Genomic DNA, 22,894 nt, shown 5'->3' with positions numbered 1-22,894 from the left:
AAATCTGTGGAAAAGCATTCAAAAATAAAATCAAGAGTGGTTTGGAACTTGTTCCAAGTTGAACTTTTAGAAATCTGATTGAAATCTAAATAAAGCTAAAAAGAAATGGACGAATTATTTTGAAGAACAATTATTGAATTATATATGTTAATATCTACCGTATATTATGTAAGCTTGTTTTAAAGTTCTCTTTACTAAATATGCTGTAACGTATATTTTAGTGACATTTCAAACCGTATGATACTGAAAGTTTGGAACGAAATAAAAGTGGGTCGCCCTTACGAAGAGAAACAAAAACTATTACAAATGTCCATGGTTATAAATGCCGTATTCGACTCGCGTTATGTGTTGGTAGTTTCCGTTACTGCAGCTGCTCAGACTACGTAATTTCCAGTTGGACTGCTGAATCGATACAAACGAATTTTACTACAACATCAATCTTCTTAAAGATGTATTGTCCCTTGAAACACAAAAAATGAAGGTCAAAATATTCTAAATTTAAATTGGCCATATCAAAGTAATATTAAAGTTATTCCCTTTAAGTCGAAAATTCGAGCCACAAACAACAAGTATACGTAATTAACAGGTAAATTAATTTGAATACATTTGGTCTGGAAAATCGTTGTTTATGCATGATGCTAATTAGGATTGTTTACAACTCGTCACGGTTGAGAAGGTGTTCTGCCACAGATCGCGAGGAAGTTTTATGATTATGCATACAGAGTAGCCAAACAAGCGCGTTGCATTATGAGATACGTTTTGATCGAAAACTTTGACTGGAAGTCAAAGTTATTTTTTTAACAAAAAACGTCTGTATTTTGGTAAAAGTTAATAACTATTATGATGCTTCAAAATGATCCACTTTTTGTCGAATTCTTTTTATTTTTGGGTGGGGGGGGGGGGGGGATTAGTCAAAGGGACAATACATCTTTAAGCATACGTGCTGTATTATTGTAATTATTATGTAATGTTTATACTGTAGTTGTTTTGTGTAGCCTATTTTGAGGAGTGGACTTGCTCTAGTGTATACGAATGACGTGTGTACATAATAATTAATTACACACCAATGTATGTATTGTGGCCTGAGCCTATGCCTGCTGCATGTTTGGTGCTAAGTAAATGATCCATTGGATTTAATTATATTAATGGTGTAAACCGTAATTACTTAATTAAATTCAGATACCAAAATCTTCTAATTGTAACCCTAGGTTATTATTGGTTTTTAGGGTGGGTTACTATAGAAGGGGGTTACAATTAGAGTGTGGGTTACTATTTCTAATCTTAAATTAGGCACCTGAAAATAGTAACATACCCCAACTTTTCCGGTCAGCAACTCATAGCAAAATAATAAAACATTACGAATAAACAAATTTGGTTGAACTCTAACTTTATTTTATAAACTCAAAACACTCAATCCTCCCCCACTCCCGAGATCAACATGCATTATCGCCTTATTTTCAAAATACGACTGCATCAAAAGTTGTTGTGATTCTTAACCTCAATGGGTTACTATTAGAGTAGTGCGTTATTATTATAGATTGACTTATATAAGGTAGGTTACTATTAGAAGGGAGTTACTATTAGAGTGTGGGTTACTATAGGCATTAGCCGAGCATAGAACATCCTCGGTGCTTAAATTGACACTTTAAATAATTGTTTAATTGTGCCCACACGGATAATAAATAACTGTTTTAATGCGTGTACGTATTTCGATTCGATTTAATATTGATATTGACTACTTAAAAGTCAAGTAAAGACCTATTACTACCAATTAAAAAAGTTAAATCTTATAGAATCAATTGAGGGCAGCACAATCGCCATGGACACGGACTTTCCTCATTACCATTGTATTTTCATTTTGTATATATACGCCTTTTCTATATTTGTATTCTATATATAGTTTTATTAATATATAAAAGTCTTTCCAAAATTATTAATTAATATTAAGCAAGTTCGTCGATTTTTCGGTTGTTTACGTTCTCATTTATAATAAATATTATAGCACTATTTTTGTGAAACAGATTTGTTCATTGTGTAAACAGTCCAAGGAGTAAACAATCTTTTTAAAATGGTTGACTTCAGTGTGGTGTCGTAGAAAATAACTTTAAACCAGGCCTATATTACTTATCGTATAGAATCATTAGGTATGGTTATTTATTACTAATGTACTTTTACTTTATTACCCATAACCTAAGCCTTTTTAGCTCCCATAACCTAGCTAGGCGAGGCCTACTATAGTATCTAGCCTAGGCCTAGCTAGGCCTACTAGGCTAGTAGTAGGTAGTATTCTAACTAGGAGGGGGCCTATTATAGCCTAACTGTAATGTATGGAGGCGCGGTAGTCGCGTCCCATACAAAGTCGCCCCAAAACAAAGTCGCAATGTCGCCCCATCGCAAAGTCGCCCCATCACAAAGTCGCCCTAACGCAAAGTCACCACAACGCAAAGTCCTAAACTTTAAAATAGGCTACAAAGTGCGTAAAATTACGCAAATGATATTATAGGCCTATTATTGCACAATTTGAACACAAAATAACAGGGAACGTGTAAGAATAAACAGGGAAGCCCCGCCATGTACTTATTATTAGTCTCATGTCACAGTACATCAATCGGCATATAAAATAATTACTCCACTGTCGCTTGCACAAAATGATCCTCTAGCTCATCTGGGGGAAACCCCTGTAATTACTCCGCATAACTCAGAATTTTACGATATATATCGGTCGCGTTCGAATCGGTCTCTTTTAATTTTGTTCGCGATATGATCTAAATTATTTTTATTTTGGTCGATAAATATTTATTAATAAAAATGAAATGGTTTTTATTTTACAAAATCTAAACAATAAAAAATTCACATTTTTTTTTTTTTTTTACGATTTATTTACAAAGTGTGTTTACTAGAAATTTTCGCACTTTGCCAGAAAACTCATGACGTAAATTTTGCGATGCACCTGTGACGTCACAGCAATTTACTGCGACGGCTGTACGACGGACGCATACTGCGATATCCTTAATCTCTCGCGATGGTTCTGAAATATGTACATCCCTAATACGTTGTTAAAATAAGGTCCTCGTTCAAGTTGTCCTTTAATAGGCATACTAAACACAAATGAATGTGATCTGACTGATTACAAACACACACAAATTCAATTTTTGAATATGTATAAAAGGGGCCTTATTTTGTCTGTAGACTATTTGTTTACAGTTTGTAAATTGAAATGGAAAATAAACTGAAACTGAAACTGAAATTGTTTGTGTAATAAAAATTGCTGTTCAATTACAGTTTCGTTAGCCCAACTAGGCCTATCCTAAATTAATTTAATCTTGTTCTAGACAATATGAGTTCATCTACTAGTTCATCTGGTAGGTAAGTATTGCATTTACAGTACATGAGCAGTAGTCGTCTAACATTATAATATTTCTCCAGTTCACATGCATTTCATTTGGTCATCGGTTCTCGGAGCAGTAAACAATTAAATTTATTATTAGAATGTTGCTATGCACAACAACTGTCTGTATACAATACACATTGATACCTTATTTTAGGAAAATCAAAGTGCATGGAATGTCCTATTAGTTATACACACAGCCAGTCCCACCTTCCTAAGGATTCCCTTACTAACACCAGTTCATGTCATTTTGAACAAATACACTTGTCACTATCGTACATAGTTTAATTTATACAATTCAGCTTTTTAATACGACTTTATTGTTCATTTCGTTAGTTTTTAGTAGTGCATTAATAAAAGAGTACAACATTTGCAATGCTTATTCACAAACATGGTATGGTTTTCAGTACTTTTTCTGGGTACGCAGTACATAGTCAATGCAATTATGGTGGTTGAATTTATTTTATTGATAAGCATTCACAATTTATCACTTTTCATTTTAATTTAATCCACACATTGTGAAATACAGTGTAGTTTTTATCATTTTCTTAAATTTTATAACTTAATACTGTAAGCAATCCAATTTATATTAAAGTGTTCCTTGATTATGAAATTAGTGTGAACAGGTTTTTATAATTATGAACTAAAGCCCTGTCTACAATATCAAACTTTATGTTACAACAAAATGTGATGCCTATAGACAGTATGGACAAGATGATGTCATGACACTACCATATTTGGGCATATCACTACCATATTTGTGCAAATCACATTTTATTTGTCAAACTAGTTTGATAGTGTAGAAATGATGAGGATCACTTTGAATTAACCATATTTAGGCTCAGATAATCTGCACACTCCATCTCCTGATAATTATTATTAAAAAATATCAACTGGCATCTAAGTATTGTACTTATTATTTTATAATTTGTGTTTTTTTTTTAAATAAGTGTAAAGAAGCTCTAAAATGATGAATAGGTAATATATTCAATAGTTTTTTTAAGCACAGAATTTCAACACGTGATACAGTAGTTACAAATACAACAAAATAATGAGAATAATTCAGATCTGTACTTAATATTATTAACAGTATGTTTTGATTTTCAATTCAACACCTAAAATTATCATTTATGCACTAGACACGTAACATTTGAAAAATTAGCACAATCCTAAAAAAACTAATATAGTTTGATTAATATTATGCTATTGTAGACCCTGCTATAGCATTATTTAGTGTCAGAAGAGAATCAATAATTTAGTACTATTATAGTGGTACTTTGAGCTTTATAGTTATGCTTGTCTTCCAATACCAGAGTCTTTGGTTCAATCTAATATGGCAACAAACTAAAGATAAAATGTACATAATATGACTGGCGGTAGAAACCGAAATTAAGTAAACACCTATTAGGACCTAACAAAGTGTCTTCTTTATAGAGATGTCCACCGAATGAATAGTGGTTTGCCATAGTGTTAAACCGTACATTACAGCTTGTTTGTATGAGAATGTGTGAATTTAATAATAAGGTGTTACGTACCCCTTAATAGGGGCACGTCCTAAAGATTCTAACTGTAGTTTGAATGCATAGATATGCATTGGTTATATTTTTACTTAATAATTCACTTTAATTCTACCAGATTAGATTTAGAATATTAATTTAAAATGTTCACTTAAATTCCACATTGCACCTGAGTTGACTGCTGTGTTATTTCATTCCCACAGTTCATGATTGTCACTGTAAAAAAACAAAATAATTTCATTTTAAATTGTTTTGAAATTTGTGAAATGATACTTACATCTTTATTAACGCAAAATTTCAATGGAACTTTTTCATTGCCAATAAGTAATAAGTGATATACGTAGGTTTTGTATTAAATGAAAAAATTTGTTGTAATAAACTTGCACCATCTTTTTTTAGTGTCGTAAAGAAGGTGAAGATGGGAAAGAGAGTTGAGAAAATGCTCAAAGACAAAGGTGGTTCAACATCGGGACAAGATAATGGAGATGATGACCCAAACAAAACACCAGGTACCATAATTATTAATAATAATTAATGAGTACATTTCTATGTTAGGAAAGGCATCAACCCCAGAGGTCAGGCTTAATTAGCATCTTTCTTAAACCTAGAAGGGAAGCACTTGATATTCCTGTGTTTGCTATGTCTGAATTCTTATAAATATTTAGCAACCTAATAAATTACTGTGAACTTGTGTTTCCTTATCTCTTTTAAAATTTCTTATTTTAGTGTTTTGTCTTTCCATTTGTATTTAGAACCATACATATGTACTGGCATATTCGAAGCAGATTTTACAGAGTTTTGTCGTCGCAATCTTCTTAAGGACAATGAGATTCCTGCTGTAGTTATCAGACCGAAACCTCCATGTGCCCAGGCTCCACCAGACAACAAGTCAAAGGATTCAAAAGACAGTAATACATCAAAAGACCCTACACCAGATGAAGGTGTGGATGCTGCAAATCAGGAGGAAGCGCCCCCAAAGACGTATGTCACCAAAGATAAGTATGCTTACTTTCGACCTGTGGTCCAAGTTGAGATGGAAAATGAAGACAAACCAACAACTGTTACAGAGATCTACATTAGAGGTAAACATTTATGTCTTTTTAGTATCCATACTCGAAATGTCTGTCTTCAACTGTTGATGTTGTATTATATTTATTATTCTTGAATAACAAATTTTGCTTCACAGGTTAGCTATAATATATTATATATATATATCATAAATTCATTACTTGTTTTTATTTTGTAGGCTGGAAGATTGATTCTTTGATGGTAGGAATATTCAAACAGTGCTGGCCAATAATTGAAAAGCTCAGTGTTGTTAAGTATGTGTATAATTATTAATATTTTGAATTCATGTTTACTGTAGTTCAGCTTACTTTCCTGGTTGTTTTTGCATGTATTGTCATTTTTAATAATGTAGCAAATCTATTCTATTGCATTTGAGTGTGCAGTAATTATACCTTATTCTTTTTGCAGTCTTTGGAATGTGAATCTAAGTGAAGATGTGGTTAAAGAGTTTGCCTCATTTCTTCCACAATGTCAAAATCTGAAGTAAGTACTGTATAGTAGTTTTCAAAAATAAGTTTCAGAAATGATAACCTAGCAAGTTCATGATTACCAGAAAAAAATTAACATTGATTGCATTGAAGTTTTTATTGTATCGAACTAATGTCATCAATCATAAGCTCATTTGACACAATAGTATAAATGAATCCTCCAAAGTACTTATATTACAATTATTGATTTTACTGAAACCGTTGTTACTACTAACTATTTTGTAAATTTTTAATCTGCAGGACTTTAGTTATAGATGGTACTTGGTGCCCAGAGGAACCATGGTCATTGCTTATTGGAGAAGACAGCTTGTGAGTATTATTACAAACACGTGTCCAAATGCCTAGGCTCTGGGATTTGTCAATACAAGTTTTCCAAAATTGTCTAGTGTAAGACCAGTGACTTTGGTAAACTGCAGAATACTTTTGCAGAATATATGCTGTGCAACTTCCTGTGAACTCGGCAAATCAAATAACGATATTTTTTCCTTTTACAATGACCAACACAAAAGTTTGGTAAAGTTTTCTAGTGTAGACCACGCCTTAGATTTGGTTTTTAGTAGCCAAAACAGTGCTACTATCGAAACATCATAACTTAATCATATAAGAGAAGTATTGGTTTCTTTTCTTTAGATTAACATCATTATCCCTTCGAAATAATGGTATAACCGACAAAGGAGCAGTGATGATAGGAAAGGCATTATCCACAGTCAAATCGTCTAATAAGAATTTAGTGTCACTTAATCTAAGTGGTAATAAGATAACTGATGTTGGTGCTGTAGCCATTGCAAATGTAAGTTGTGTTTACACTTCAGTGTTGTAAGTTGTTCATACATAGGTCTTGTTTACACACAGTGTTGTACGGTGTTCATACTGTGGTTCTCACTAGTATGAATACAATTTTACAGTTAATTCCAAATGGTATTGAGGTTTGACAGCCTAAAATGTCCTCCTACCATCATTTTTGGATTTATAATCACATCGTTTTGAAAGTTTTGAAAAAGTGGTATTATAACTTGGCCAGCCTAACAGATGTTTCCCTGAGTACAACATTTTGAGTTTTTACTGAATTAAGTAACTGTCATCAAATGGACAATTTAATTTTTGTTTTTGTCTACAGGGATTGCGGATGAATCGTGTATTACTCTCTTTGTCACTAGCTAATAATAACGTGTCTGATGAGGGTGCCAAGAAACTTGGAGAGGTTCTATCGCGGTTTCCACTTACGCATGAAGAGGTCGTGGAAAGAAGGAAGCTTCTTAGCGAGAAGGGTTCGCCTGATCAAGGCTTGTTAAAATCAGTGAGTTTTAATATTTTATTTATTTTATAGCTAGAAAATGTCACAAATATAGAGTTTACTAAGCAATGAGAATTCAATTATTATATTGGCTGTATTGTGTGTTCTGTTTCTCTTTTTGTAGCCTCCACCTTCCAGACGTGACAGAGACAGACCAGGAAGCGTCCGCAGTAGTAGTCATATGGATAAGACAGATAAAAAGAGGGATAAGTCTTCTAAGAAGAAGGTAATACTGTTGTCTTAATAACCTTTATAAATAACACAAATTTCAATCTACTATCAGAAGTAGGTGTTGAAAACCATACGTTCTTGTATTGTAAATACACTGAACACTGAATAATTAGTTAGAATGTTAAAAGTTTTAATATTTATCCCTAGCAGGATACTAAACGAAGTGAAAAGGATAAGGATGATGCCCGCTCAAACAGATCGTCAGCGGTAATTTACTCACTGCACAAATTTGCATATGCGAATAACTGATTTGAAAATAAATTTAATTAACTATTGGCTTTTGAGATTTGATGGAGCAATGTAACTTTCTGTTTTAAAAATGCACTTTGTATGAAGATTTGGTTAGTTACCAAATATTTAAAGTAAAATAAGCATGTATTGACGATTCATTAAATGCATGACAATGACATTTTGTTTACACATCCAGATTTGCACATTTTTGCACTTAACAGTGTTTTTGCAGTTTTGCATTTCAGTTCAAAGTGTAATGTTTTTTAAATAAAAATAATTGCAGATGGCTCATCTAAATGCCTCTTGTACCCCATGTATACCTACGTTTTCGGTCGCCTATCTTTAAAGGTTCTCCAAACAAACTTTATAGGTGGTTTAAATTAATTTGATCTAATTTTTATTCTATGGTATAAAACAATTTTCAATTTCGCCCGATGAAAAAACACATAAATATACATAATTATTTAAAAAAAGGCAACATTTATTTGGAAAATGTTAAACCACAAGTAATACGTGGAACAGAATGTGTTTTAGTTGAATCATTTGGCTTCCAAGAGAACCCTGCATCCTTATATTACATATTTTCAGACTTTAAATGATAATGTTTAATCAATAATAGGACGGGCGAAAAGGTGAAAAAGAGGATGGAAAGTCTAGTAAAACGGTAATGACTGATGTACTGTACTAATTTGATTTGACATGTGTCAACTAATGATCTGCACTGTACTACATTTTTGTAATATGACATTTTGCACGCATATTAACTTACTCTGAATGTATTTATCATTTAATATGTCTCTAATATCCAGATCTCCTTCCAATTAAAACTCTATGATGGTTCTGCTAATAGTAAACAGATTATTTGATGAAAAAAAAGCTTTCCAACTTGTTTTCCCCCTACAAACAATTAAAGTAATGACTGGTGAAAGGGCTTGAACCAGGACCATGTGGTTGTATCCACCAATCACAAATTTAAAAATTCTCCATTAAGTGAATACAAGGGTATACAGTACTTAATTTTTGAATTATCTCACTTAAGTGTGATTGGTGAATATGGCCATTGGGACTAATATCTAAAACTTAATTTTACTACAATATTTATTTCATCTAATTGCATCTTAAAAACTATATTCTTTATAAGCATTTGCCTTGGGATTCCAGCCTGTTCGGCATATTTATTTTCTTTTTCCTATACTATCAAAAGTGCTTCCAAACATAAATTGCAATGATGTGTATTGCAGTTAAACTAATTTTGTTTATTTTAAATTAAAAGCACTTTTTGTTTTCTTCTAAAAAATCTAATCCAATATTTCTTGGATATCATCGCATTTCTTCAATATATTCTCCCTGTTTTTAAAAAGAAAATATAATTTGTGCATTTTTTATTGTTTTTTTTAAGGATGCTAAGAAAGACAAAGATGATACAACGAAAGGAAAGAAAGAGGACAAATGGAAAAAGGGTAGGTTAAACACAAATTAAGAGTGACTGTTAAATTTTAAATATATCATATTGTGTGGAATATAATTTTCACACAAAAAACCCATAATTTGTATGTCAGAATTTGATTTCCTGATGAGTGTTTTGTAACAGAATGATTCAGAAAATAAGGTAATCAAACATAATATGTGTACCCCAGGAAGCTTTCAATTTAACAACTAGGCCTATCATGATGTTGGTCACCTGGACAGACCACCAAAATGCCATGTCTAGGAATATTATGAGAAAGCATGTCTCAAATTGCCTGCATTTGCACATTGAAAGCCTAAAGTAACTTGTTCCTAGGTCCATCATAAATCGAAAGCTCCCTTATAATAATTACTTGGGAAATTCGAATACATACCATTTTGTTTAATTTTATGATAGGTTGTGTAGTTGTAATTAGTTAGTTGCACTAAGTTTTGTTTTATCTTGATCATCATTATCATGATCACTATCATATTGTTTGTTGTTATCATTGATCATTATTTTCATCCATGCTTTTTGTTTTACCTATTTTTTTGTCTATTTCTACAAGTTCATGCGTATTGAAAACAACCTTCACTGTTTAAAAAATGCCTTTTCACATCTGTTTATGGTTTCGTTGCTGAATACTTTTAACTAGCAATCTATCTATTGGATCTATTTGGTCAAGAATCGATTGTTGTTTTATGACCTAAACCTGAAGTACATACAGTACTCTGAGATACAAGTCAATCAGGATAAATTTGTATTCTTTAAAAAACCATACATTGGTGGAAAACTATGGAGAAATAAGTTAGGATTAGGAAATATGTTCCTAACTCTCCCTCCATGGGAAAATAAAATTTAACTTTAAACAGATGTGAAAAGTATTCTTTATAGATTTGTTAGTGGATTGGTAAAGAAGCAATTTTTACTTAGAATTAATTATAGATGTGAATCTTACAATGGGAGAGTGATATTTGTTTAGAAAAATCATCATATATTTCATTTTTATATATTGTACCTACAGGCTTGTTGAAGGCTTCAATAGGTAGGCTGTTTGATGTTACCCCAGTTTTGTTTTCCCTATTTTATAATATTCACATAAAACCCATATTCACGCATAGTGGCCCCCAACAAAATGTCATCATTATTCAATTTCAATGTATTAAAAATGTCATCCCATAAAATGTCATTTATATACAAATATTTATTTCATAGTTTAAAAAATATTATGATCCTAAAACATATCACCATGACTAACATATCACCCTTTAAAGTTACTGACCTTTTATGTCATTTGTAATTATTAAAAATAAATTATAAATAGAATAATGTCACCATTGACTAATAATAACATGAATTGTCCTATTGATTTGTCACTTAATAAATTGTCACATTAACCAGTGTGTTCACAAATAATACCACCATCACGATTACCATCACCAACTTTGTCACACTGCATCCTCCCAAGTCTTGCAGATGTTCCTACCTTTGTATTTCCCTTATAGGTTGTGATTTTTTTTTGTCTGTTTGTCTATCTGTTCAACCCTACAATTCCATTGTGTGGCAGTGTCAGTCAGTATATCCAACTTTTGAGTCGTAACACAGTATACAGTATGTGTAATGTATAAGCCATCCACTAGATATTTCCATAGTCTTTTTATGTACTGTTTTGGTAATTTAGGATTATAAAGGTTATTGATTATAGATACACATATTATAGAATTTATTATAATTTTACTTTATTTAATAATTATTTGTATTGTTGGTGGATTAGTATGGCTGAATATTGTTGTTAATTGCTTTCTTTCTTGATACTTTGGGACTGTTTTTGGAATTTGTTTATGAAATCAGTTTATGAAATGTGATGAATTGTGAATGTATGGCAGTGTTGTTTATGTGAATGTGTAAATCATAATTATTATTTATTTATTTATCTTTTATACACAAAAGAAAGTGTGACACCTTATTCTGTAATGAAGGGCTGATAATTAACAAAATAAGAAAAATCTTCCAAACCACCACAGTAACCCAATGAACCAAACATATAAATACATTTTAGAAAATTTATTTCAAAGATTAAATTTCAATTCGAACTTAATTACAGTAGAAACGTAATAACGTAGCCATAACTTTGGCAAGAGTTCGAGGCTCACTCACTCTATGGTTCTGGTGGTAGATCGAGTCTTCTAGGATAAGGACTATATAAACCATCTAACTCATGTGCACTTTAAAGAACCTAGTACATCTTTCGAGACGAGTTGTTGGTTATACCCCAGCGTACTAGTACATCACAGCCACTGATCATAACTGGGCCCTCTGGGAGACCAGTCTTTGACTGAAGAGATCGCCCAGTATAAAAAAATAATAAAATTAGTTAATAGTATGAATGAATGTTATAAGCCAATTAAAATTTACTGTTTAATTTACTTTCACGATTGTTTTTTCTGCTTTCTCTATAAATCGCTATTTTGTTAGGTGGAGGAAGCCGAACTTCACTAGCAGGGGCTGTGTCTCAACCAACTGCTAATGGTACAACAACCTCCAACATTATTTTTTTCATTATTCGCATTTTAATTCTCAAATAACGCTTTTTCACCATTATTCATGATATATACATTTTTTTCATTAATTGAATTAAATTAATTTTCATCATTTATTAATGTTTATTATTCATCTGTTATGTGATGGCATGGATGTTCATTGTTGATTGGCTTTTCAGTAAAACATTTAAAAATATTTAATTTAACAATTTTTTTGTTAGTTTTCTTTTAATTTTATGGGATTCTCTTTTATCTGGATCTATTTACAGTAAATTTTCAGTATTTAATTTATTTAAACATTTTCTTGTGTTGTCTGTAAATTTAATTATACTAACATAAATGAATTTTATTTTAATTTGTAAACCATCCATGGGGTGGTTGTGTTTGAAATGTAATAGATCTGGACAAGTAACAAATACTATATTTTAGCCTACTACTTTTTCCAAAGAGCATCTAATTTAAATAAATAACAGCTCCTAGCTGTTGGATTCATGTGTCGAGTCACAGCACTTGTTACTCATGTTCACCCACTGGAAATATAACCAGGGAGGTACTTAATTTTATACCTCCCTTATATAACTGCACTTTCCTTGTAAAAAAACATTCTGCACCAGTTATGTATGTCTCATATGCACATAAAAAATATACATTGAAAAATACAGTTTGGACCCCTTCTTTGGAACACCCTTGTTAAAGTGGAAACCCCTATTAAATATCTCTATAATTGGACACTGAGTCCTAAAGGTGTACCTCTAAGGGGTTCTTTAATTGTGGTTTACACGCGCTTTGTTTTGCCTAAAGTATGGAAAATAAATGCATTTTTTAAAGGTTTTTTGATTGATATTACAAATATCATTTATAATTATAGTTTAAAACAATAGGCCTACTGTACTTCTAACAACATTTAAAACAAGCATGTTCAAGCAAGTTTTAATTATTTTTATATTAAAAAATACTAATATTTGTTCCACCATTTAATTAATCTTTGATGATGCTGTGATGATTTGTTTTAAAAGAAAAGATATTTACATCTTCTGAATTTATTGAATTATTATTATTATTCTGAATGATTGATGAGTTGTCCATAAGACATTATTTAAACTGAATTTCAATTTTTGTTTAAGGGACAGTACATATTAGAATGTGCCTGTATTGTATGAAAAAAATATATTCAATGCACAGTTTAACTTCTAACTACTAACACACATAGTACCTCCAATTAAAGACTAACATTTGAGAATGTGACATCACTCGTCTTCAGCTGATCACTTAGTACCATCATGTGGTCTTTAATTGGAGGAATTCATTATTTATTCGCTATGCACCCATGTAGATTATAATTCTGTCAGCACAAAAATATTTAGTTAGTTTGATGGAATTCAAATTATAACTGTGGTTTGAAACATTCTTGTACAGCATTTTTGATGAGAACATACGTTCCTTATTCCTATATTGGATATAAGCACACCCCAATAAGATATTTGACAAATACACAATACTTAAGGTAGTTTTGTTGTGCCCTTCGAACATGGTGTTCAGGGTCTATTAATTTTAATATTTAAAAAAAACTGTCTTCAAAGTATGCAAATGTGAGGGATTGAACATTAACTGACATGGGTAGGTCTACATGCAGTGCGCAAATATGATTCTTTTAGTATCGGGCATGGAAATGGGAAATCTATCTTTTAAGTACCTTCTAATTATACTCCTGTTATGCACACATATTAAAGTCTAACTGCACCTGTTTGCTGTGATTCTCTAACCTATTTGCTGTGTATGTTCTATCCTCTTCTCTACAAATCTATACAAATACTGAACTGACTTAGCATCATTTGTAGCCGACACGATGTCCACCAAGACCAGCAAGGGAAAGAAAACATCTTCAAAGGACAAGAGGGTGCCGGAATCAGATGTATGTATCATTTTGAAAATGCTTGTGAATTATAAATCTGAATACTCTTCTTAGAAAAATAAAAACATAAAACACAGTTGACTTTTTCATGATGTGCCACATGAATACATTCTGAATATACTCATATTTTTCTGTGCGTGTGCAGAATGATTTTTTTAAATAGTATGTTATGAAAAGGAAAGGTCACTGTTGTCAGTCTTTATGCATTCAAAAGCTCTGTCCACAATATCAAACTTTATGTTCAAAAATTGGATGTGCCCATATATGGACATGAGGATGTCATATCACTACCATATTTGGGCGTATCACCCCCATATATTTAGGCACATCACATAAAGTTAAGATAGCTTAGACAGAGCTTTATGACATTTAAAACCAGTATTTGAAAGGTTATACAATAAATACCACCATAATGTGAAAGGATACCAATATTACTACATGTCCTAATCATGTGTTACCCTCTTTATTTCTTTCTAGTCACCTGAAATTTTAGAAGCCATCAACCCATTATTGGAACAAGTAGAGAGCATGGACAACCAATTATGGATTCCAGGAAATCGATGCCTAATTAACCTCAACTTATCTCGTTAGTACCACCAACTCTGTTTATTTAATTAATTTAAAATCAATCAATTATAGCCCAGAGAATGATGCTGTGTTTAGGACGCACTTCCACTGCAGTATATTGTTGTTTTTATTTTGTGTGTTGATATCATTTAAGCAGTAAAAAGTACTTCTTTTTTTTCAGGTAATAAGATAACAGATACAGGAATGAAGGGTTTGTTACTAGCCGTGCAATATCAAATTACCTTGTTGAATTTGGCGCCGAGTCCCGCTATGAAGGGAATTCTCAGAATGTCTCTAACCGTAAGTTTAAAATGCACTGCTTCTTACTGCTTCTACATTACTAGTCCAAATGTTTTATTCCAATTTATAATAATACAATTAATCAATCTATGATGACTTTAAGGAGATATTAGTTTTCGAGATATTCATCGTCCATTTGTTTACGTGGAATTTTTTAAATACAAGCTGTGTGTTTTGCATGTATGATACATGCGTTGCGTTCTAAGCTTCTGTGATCAAATTCAAATAAAAACGTATTAAAAACTACTGTACACTGTCATGCAAATTAATAGAACGATGACATTAAAGTTAAGATTTATACCATTGACAAACTCAATATACTCTATGCATAACATAACAAGCATTTTAAGAAAAAAAAAGAATTAGGAGTAGATATCTATCTACCTATCTAGTGAATATACTGAAGAAAAGAAATATGCTAACCTGTATTTGAATAGATTGTAGACTATAATTATTACATTAGCAAAAGCACAGCTTCTGTGGCAGTTATGTTGGAATATACAGTATTCTATTTTCCAGGGAAACGATGTAAAGAAGACAGATGAAACATATGTAAAATTACAAGAAGTATTGCTTGCTAGAGACCCATACTACAAACCACCAGAGAAAGGAGAGGGGGATAACCAATCACTGGCTGGTTAGCATGCTTGGTGTACAATCTGACATTTAATAGAATGCTCTGTTTTGAAGAGATCTAGCTCCTTAGACTTCTGAATTGTTTCTATCTGAGCAGTGCGAGTAGATCTTTTGCGAGCTCTGGAGTGACCAACCCAAATATGCCTTTGTCTATTCTGGCAGTCTGCTGGATTTAGCAGTATATATACTGTAATATAATAAATTTAATAACATGTATTAAAACTTTGCACTGTCAGTTTATTTTTAAAAGGTCTCATTCCTAGACACAAGTTTTAGGACCCACAGTGTTAGTATCCCTGGCTTTCTCACATTATATTACCAATAATAAAAAAATAATTTTGTATTTTTTACACACGTCACCAAGTACAGTAGTTGATTAAACAAAATTTTACATTGTTTTCATGATGTAGTAAGTAAATACTGCAAGTACACCAGTAAAACGGTAATAAACAAATATGTATGCAGTAATAATCTTTATTCGTTCCCACAAGGAGTATGGTCAATCTTGGTTCTTTATAAAAAAACATGATGTAATAAAAACAAAATATTACATTTTAAAAATATATAATTATATATATATATAAAATGAGAAAACTTTAAAAATGAATAATATTAATAATACAGATTTCTAGAGCGCACTTTACCACCACAGGTGCTTAAGTGTATGATAGCGAATTTGCTGTGTTGTAGATAAATGTTTGTAGAAACTTTTACAGGTTTGAAAAAAAAATTGTAACATATTTATTATGTAAATAATATTGTAGAAGTGATAAAATAAAAACAATCACACCCATCTGTTCTGGTAAGTTTTTGGTTTTGTTGAACACATTTTTATGTGGCACATATTTGAAAGTACACTTTTTAAATTATTCTTCTTTATTTTTATGAACAATTATCAGGGCGGATCCTCCTTTTTCCGCCCTAAATAAAAAAGATAGGATATCAAATTAAGTTCAGCCCTCACTTTGTTCACTGTTGTTATAAAGTCACAATAGGGACTTTACGAAACATGACGGGAAGCCATAGGACGGTGAATATGAATAATTTATTCATGAGCTTTAACAAAGTGGGCGGAGCTTAGCGTGAAATTCTGTCTTTAACTTTTTGAGAACAATAAAGTTGCCATTTTCCCGTTTACGGAGAACGACTAGAAAGAATATATTATATAACCTTAAACATACAGTTACAATTACACTTAAACGTGGAATTTTAATGTTTAATGAAATAACATTTTATTGGGTTAAAATGGTTGTGTTAAAGCGGCGTTTAAATGCGAGGCCCTCTAGCTAGGAAGGCTATGCCTATGCTGTATCACCAGAGCCAAGCGATTCAGAAGAGCCCTGCGCCGCGAGACAGGGGAGGGGGAAAGATACTGCCGGTCATCTTCATGAAGGGGTTCATAACTAATAATTGGCTATGTTGGCTGTATAGAATTTTACGCTCTAGCGCCCCTAACCGCGTGTTTTGTTAAGTCCCTTGGTTACCCAACTAATCAACACCAATATTTGTATTAAATCAATTGTTTGCATTAAGAATAACCAGTAAGTGTGAATATAAGAGTACAATACATCTAATTCTGCCTGTTTTCACTTTCCCTGGAGATTATCAATGTATGTTATCCCAGTTAGCATTCCTTCGGGAGAGGATGTTGAGCACATTGTGTGACTCCAATTAATGTTTCTGACTAACCGGCACTGCACCATTGAATCATTTCATTCTCCCGAGATTACAAATCACATGCAATTTTTGTTTCAGGTCAAACAAATTAAAAACCTTTCATTACATTATTAATACTACTGTGAGAATAATCCAGATGATAAATTTGGAAAAAACCTTCATTTCAAACTGGCGTTACAAAGTACAGCATGGTACTTGCTTATGATGCTACTGTGCTATTTTGCCCTGTTTTTAAATTTATGTCGACAACCACTCTCTTTGTGTCGTTGATGTTAAAGATCAATTAAAGTTGGAAATATACACAGGAATTTTGGAAATGTCATTTTTACCGAATAAGGCCGTTTATGGAGGAACTAAAAATAAATGTAATGTTTGTTAAACAATTTACTCTTCTTTATTTTCATCCAACAATGTAACTTTCTCTTTGCTTTTCCACACTAAATGTCACAAATAAACAAAACATTCACATTGATAACGATACTTTATTTACATAAGGATCAAGAAGTCTACTCTGCTGTAAGAGATTATAGGTATGTATGGTATACTACATCCATCTTAAAGCAATGACAGACTTAACAATTATTACTAGACCGGTGTTGGCATTTTATTGCGATTTAAAAAAAACATTTTTAGCACCATAAAGCTGTGAAATGTTTGATTTTAATATTGTAACGTTTACTATACCCTATGATATTTCTTTTACAAGCCTAAATATATTTACACCATAGCACTAGTTTAACATTTGTTAGCTTAGCCTGTAAATGTTAATTTAGCTTAGTTTGCAGTTGGTAAGCGTAAAACAACTTCCTAATTAAGATTGGTATATTATATACTGTACATGGTGTAGAAGGCAAGATATAGTGATGTACAACATGAACTTTCCGGTGAGGATTTGTGCTTTTATTTTTCTGTTTGCCCAGAATACACTCAAGCTATGGTACACAAGAAACCAGCAGTGTCTTTCTCATTAGACGTGATGACTGCCTATCTTCCAACAACATTTCCTCAGCTCAGTCTTCACATCTTTGGGTCACTAAAAACATATTTTTTGATAGTGTAGACAGAGTTTTATAGTTATAGATAATGATTTTAGAGTATTAAAAGAAACATAGTTTTTTCATTGGAACTCACTCACCTTTGTAGATCGAGTTTAGCTACTATCTCTCTAACGCTTGAGATTAGTCCTTCATTTTGCTGTGGCGAGTCTAGAATCTGTTGATGTAACTTTGTCATGTACGAGTCGATGGTGTGGATTGTGGGGACCTCATTAGTACCTGCAAAACAAAAGAAACCAGATGAAATTTATGCTGAAGAATATACATTTTTCTTTTCTTTATTTTGTATGAGTATGGATTATAATATAATAATAATAAACTTTATTTCAGCAATTAACATAATGTAAGGCGTGTGGCGCAGTGTGTTGGACGTGGATTATTAAATGTGAGATCGTGGTTCGAATCCAACTATTGCTTGTATCCTTAGGCAAGACACTTTACTTACATTTGCCTCTCTCCACCCAGGTGTATAAAATGGGTACCGGTTATATCAAGACCTAACTTTGCGCTGATTACTAGCTGCATTATTATGGGAGTATGTTTAAAAAATGACCGGGGTAATGATGTGTGCAGCGCATTGAGAGCTTGCTTATATGTGCTATATAAAAATGAACTATTATTATTACTATTATTATAGTTTCTTTATTTTCTTCAATGCTATACATTTTCAACATTCAAAATATAATTCAAAGTACCTGGTAAAGGAATTGTAGAGAAATGTGAAGTTAGAACAGTGCGCCAGTTCTCCAGATGTTGTCTTAGTGCCATCTGGTTATTTCGTTGTTGTACAGTCTCAGTTTCTAGCTTCTCTATAGCCGACCTCATGTTATCAATGTGTTTCTGCAGAATGGCATTCTGCTCCTCGTATTCTGTGATTGACTTGCGTAGCTGACGAAGCTCATTTTCCCGGACTAAAAGAAAAAAAATGTAATTAATTGTCGTCGATTGAGAAAATTTACGATTACTACAGCCACAGTGCATCGGCTAAAACGATGATCCCTTACTATTGTACCAAGTTATGTACACAAAACCAGCTTACATCCCATCTAGAGGACGAGGCAATGAGATTAAAGCATCTTGCCTAAGGACAGACAGGTCTCAAACCCATGCACCTCACATGCCAGTCTGATTCTATTTAATTATGTCATGTATGTACAGTAATGTGTTTTGATTTTGGAGTAGCTATGACTAGAGAAAGACTTTATATATAGAGTTTTCCATTTTTTAAATGCATTACTTACTTTTATTATAATTAAGAAATTCTTCAGTAAAGATGGGGACATCAAATGTTGAGAGTTCTGTGTCTATTTTGTTGTCATCATTGTACTAAAAAATGTAACAAATACAGTAATAGTAATTAAATTTACTTTACATGGTGCATCTTTTTGAGAATTTGAAGAAATGGTCAAAAGATTTTACAGTTGTAACTACTGTAAGGGTTCAGTAACAATTTCAATTAGTAGGTCAAGTCCAGTAGGATTTGGGCTTTAGAGTGATGTCCTTATGATGCTGTTTTGACCATGGAAACAATTCTTCACATTCTTAGTCAGGATAGTCAGATGCTCACATCATTATAATAAATAAATAGCTAGCTTATCTTGACAAGTTAGTGTAACAGTGTGACTTTTTTCTGTTTCTTGGTCAGTTTGTTCGGTTTGTTGGGCTTGATCCTGGTTTATTCAACAATAACACTTTCTTTCTTTTTGCACTTGTGTTAATCAGCACATAGACTATTTTTATTTTGCGCTATACAAATTTAAAACCATTAAACCATTAGTTGCGAGAGCCCCAATAATATTTACCTCTAATCCATTAAGATGCCCATCGGTCTCGTCCATCATCTCTTTCTTCTTACGTTCTTGTTGTTTTTTAGTGAACAGTTTGTATGCTTCAGTTTGCTGGTACTGTTCTAACTCCTTCATGTACCGTTCTTTGTCTTGGTCAGCTTCATCTAGGTATTTCTAAAGTTTTTGATGTTTGTTCAGTTTAGGTTTTGATAAAATATTATTTGTTTTGTTGCAAAGATATTAAATTTATGTACAGGAATCAGGGGTTTAGTAGGCAAGGTAAATCTTTTCCATTTTCAACTATGACTTAATAATAATAATAAATGAAAACTTATATAGCGCCGGTATCCCTCACCCATGTGGAGCTTATGGTGTGCATTAACAACGTGCGAGTACATCAGCGAATAGCAATGTCTTCAGGTTGGTTTTGAAACTGTTCAGACGTGCTTAGTTATTTTAGGTAACTTTGGACAGGAGTTAGAGGAATGAATGCATAGATTCAGAAATCAGGGAGGGTGAATAACAAATCCCTACATACAGGTCACACAATGAATTAACTAAACTTTCTTAGTTCATAGGTCATTACATATCACAAGCATTTGGATCTCTATACCTGTTTCTCTACTGAACTCATTTTACTCCATTCAGCACCCAGCATCTTGATGATTTCAGCAAATGCCACCTGGGGATTCTCTTGCCTCACTTGCTCCCGTCTTTCATTCATGAAACGGACGTAGCCAGTTAGAGGTGCTTTAGGTGCGTTTACATCCCTCATCTGTTTCTTTCGTTTCTTACCCTTGGACCATCCACCTTTTGCTTTGGTAAAACTCTACCAAATAAAGATATGATATTGATAATATAATAACAGTATTATCAACCATCTCAACATTGTTTTTCAATCATCAATGTTATGTATACAGTACATGAAATATAATCTTAAGCTCTGTCTATCTATCTATCAAACTACCAAATATGGTAGTGATATGACATCATCATGTCCATGTATGGGCACATCAATGGGCATTTTTTGTCACATACAGTGTAGACAGTATATAGTGTAGACAGAGCTTTAGACACCATTGATGATGTGTGTTTTCAAAATCATGTCAATTAAATCTAAATTAAAATATTTAAAATTAAAAGTCTTACATCTTCCTTGCTTGTATCTGGAATATCTTGAGATGTTGAATCTTGCTGCAGTAATTCGACTTTAAAAAGAAAACAAATATTATTGCATTTCTCTTGTTTGGTATTTAAAAATAAAATGTTATTTGTTGTATGAATTACATACATCTGTCACTCTCTTTAAGTCTCGGCTGAAATCGCAGCTTTTCTCTTTCTGTGAATTTCTCATTCCTTTGTAGTTCTTTTCAACATCATTCCAATTGCATTAATTATTGATAACATACCTTGTGAAATATCTGTAATCATTTCTGGATGTGTGAGTGACTGAGGCAAAGAAGCCCCCACATTATGTCTATGAGAAGTTCCAAAACTGCAAATAAAAGAATTAATAGTTATTAATAGTTGTCTGTACTTCTCTGGGCCCAAAAAATTATTACAAAAAGTAACAATTAAACATAAAATGCATACACTTGACTTGCATATTATATTTCTGAATTGACAATTTTCCCACTAAAGTATTTAAAGAGTATGGTAAATAAAAATATTACTTTAACCTCTATATTGTTGTTATGCTAATTAATCTTACAAATCACCTTGTATCAACGCCCAGATCAGATGTCGTTTTCGATATTTCATCCAGGTCAGCTATGCTGAAAAGAGAAGACGATCCCGCGTTGGACATCAAGCCTTGATTTGAGTTCCCATCACTCAGGTCCATAGTTCTTTATTTATATTTGTGGTAAACCTACTAAAAACAAGAATAGGGCCTACATAATAATAATAATAATATCAATAATAAAATAATGTAGCCTATGGGAAAATAATCATATTTTATAAATAGTTTTACCCATACCGACATTTTAAGTTTTTTTCTGACTGGTTCTTCTTAGCTAATTAGTGTAAAGTGAATGAAATACATGGGGAAATACACCTAGGCTAGCTAGGCTGGATGAATTCTTTCTTCATTGTTGGCTGCCTTCCCGACTCTGTCTGGACGTCGTGTGCATGTGATGGTTGGCTAGCCTACTAGCAAGCTCAGTTTCTTTCTCCTGTTTTCATCTACTTCATTTCACCTAAACTAAACATTAATATTTCTAAAAGTAGCTCTAATATTCATAATAATAAATGCACCAGTAAATAGTTTATTGTTATATTAAGCTTACTTTTACAAGCTAAATGCTGTGCAACTTTGTTTGTTCTTCGTGTGTAAACAAAAACACAAGCTACTCGGCCACAATAAATCTCGAGCGTGGGGCATTCATAAACAGCGCCACCACTAATTTGCTAAGTACCAAAGATCTTATACTATAGATTATAAGATCTTTGCTAAGTACGTACTTTTTTTCTTTATTGCGTTCATTATAATATTTTTATTATATGTTACTATGTTCTCACAGGCAGAACGCGAACTGACGCTCTTTGTTGTTCTCATCCTATTTTTAACTAATAATAAAAATTAATCCATCTACAACGAAAAAAAAAGAATGTAATGTTTCATTTGATTTACAAACACCTTATCGATTTTTCGAATACGTAGTGCACTGGTTTCATAAAAAAAATATTGTTCAAAGGAGAACATTTTCAATGACATCCGCCCTCATATGCCATGCTCAAACAAAGGCTTAATTGAT

At 32.3% G+C, this 22,894-nt stretch overlaps 2 protein-coding genes across 19 annotated transcripts; one reads left to right on the top strand and one right to left on the bottom strand.

Annotated features, from left to right (window-relative positions):
- The first annotated feature begins 2,052 nt into the window (after nt 1-2,052).
- On the top strand, nt 2,053-16,391 carry LOC140040316 (leucine-rich repeat-containing protein 71-like). 16 transcript variants are annotated; one of them, XM_072086159.1, is made up of 18 exons: nt 2,084-2,144; nt 3,333-3,366; nt 5,305-5,414; nt 5,658-5,987; nt 6,152-6,227; nt 6,382-6,456; nt 6,702-6,770; nt 7,092-7,251; nt 7,579-7,758; nt 7,880-7,981; nt 8,137-8,193; nt 8,837-8,881; nt 9,617-9,677; nt 12,140-12,193; nt 14,043-14,116; nt 14,594-14,702; nt 14,865-14,983; nt 15,503-16,391. In XM_072086159.1, exons 2-18 carry the CDS (start codon nt 3,338-3,340, stop codon nt 15,623-15,625), a joined length of 1,773 nt encoding a protein of 590 aa, XP_071942260.1. In that variant the 5' UTR covers nt 2,084-2,144; nt 3,333-3,337; the 3' UTR covers nt 15,626-16,391. The 16 variants fall into 16 exon arrangements, with proteins under 16 accessions (XP_071942264.1, XP_071942260.1, XP_071942259.1 ...); XM_072086158.1 differs by having other exon boundaries at nt 14,031-14,116; nt 15,503-16,390; XM_072086162.1 differs by lacking the exon at nt 12,140-12,193 and adding an exon at nt 10,689-10,709 and having other exon boundaries at nt 15,503-16,390.
- Nucleotides 16,392-16,405: 14 nt separating this feature from the next.
- On the bottom strand, nt 16,406-22,492 carry LOC140040319 (high mobility group protein 20A-like). Of its 3 annotated transcripts, none has more exons than XM_072086176.1 (10): nt 22,427-22,492; nt 21,857-22,030; nt 21,548-21,633; nt 21,288-21,346; nt 20,752-20,967; nt 20,154-20,312; nt 19,593-19,677; nt 19,047-19,262; nt 18,432-18,570; nt 16,406-18,329 (listed from the first exon to the last, which is right to left on the bottom strand). In XM_072086176.1, exons 2-10 carry the CDS (start codon nt 21,979-21,981, stop codon nt 18,314-18,316), a joined length of 1,101 nt encoding a protein of 366 aa, XP_071942277.1. In that variant the 5' UTR covers nt 21,982-22,030; nt 22,427-22,492; the 3' UTR covers nt 16,406-18,313. The 3 variants fall into 3 exon arrangements, with proteins under 3 accessions (XP_071942277.1, XP_071942276.1, XP_071942278.1); XM_072086175.1 differs by having other exon boundaries at nt 21,857-22,011; nt 22,427-22,491; XM_072086177.1 differs by having other exon boundaries at nt 21,857-22,008; nt 22,427-22,467.
- Nucleotides 22,493-22,894: the final 402 nt, after the last annotated feature.

This window comes from Antedon mediterranea, chromosome 2 (genome assembly GCF_964355755.1).
Source record: "Antedon mediterranea chromosome 2, ecAntMedi1.1, whole genome shotgun sequence".
In the NCBI taxonomy this organism is placed as follows: domain Eukaryota; kingdom Metazoa; phylum Echinodermata; class Crinoidea; order Comatulida; family Antedonidae; genus Antedon; species Antedon mediterranea.
The sequence above is the reverse complement of the archived record's forward strand: the minus strand, read 5'-3'. Positions and strand labels throughout refer to the sequence as shown.

Bases quoted from the DNA above. Each gene is read 5' to 3' on its own strand.
- LOC140040316 (XM_072086158.1), top strand. From the start codon at position 3,338: ATGAGTTCATCTACTAGTTCATCTGGTAG. The intron at 7,982-8,136 runs GTAATACTGTTG...TATCCCTAGCAG, and splicing joins ATAAGTCTTCTAAGAAGAAG to GATACTAAACGAAGTGAAAA. The intron at 14,984-15,502 runs GTAAGTTTAAAA...TCTATTTTCCAG, and splicing joins TTCTCAGAATGTCTCTAACC to GGAAACGATGTAAAGAAGAC.
- LOC140040319 (XM_072086176.1), bottom strand. From the start codon at position 21,981: ATGGACCTGAGTGATGGGAACTCAAATCAAGGCTTGATGTCCAACGCG. The intron at 19,263-19,592 runs GTAAGTAATGCA...TTTTTCTTTTAG, and splicing joins ATTTCTTAATTATAATAAAA to TCCGGGAAAATGAGCTTCGT. The intron at 18,571-19,046 runs GTACTTTGAATT...TTTGTTTTGCAG, and splicing joins CTCTACAATTCCTTTACCAG to GTACTAATGAGGTCCCCACA.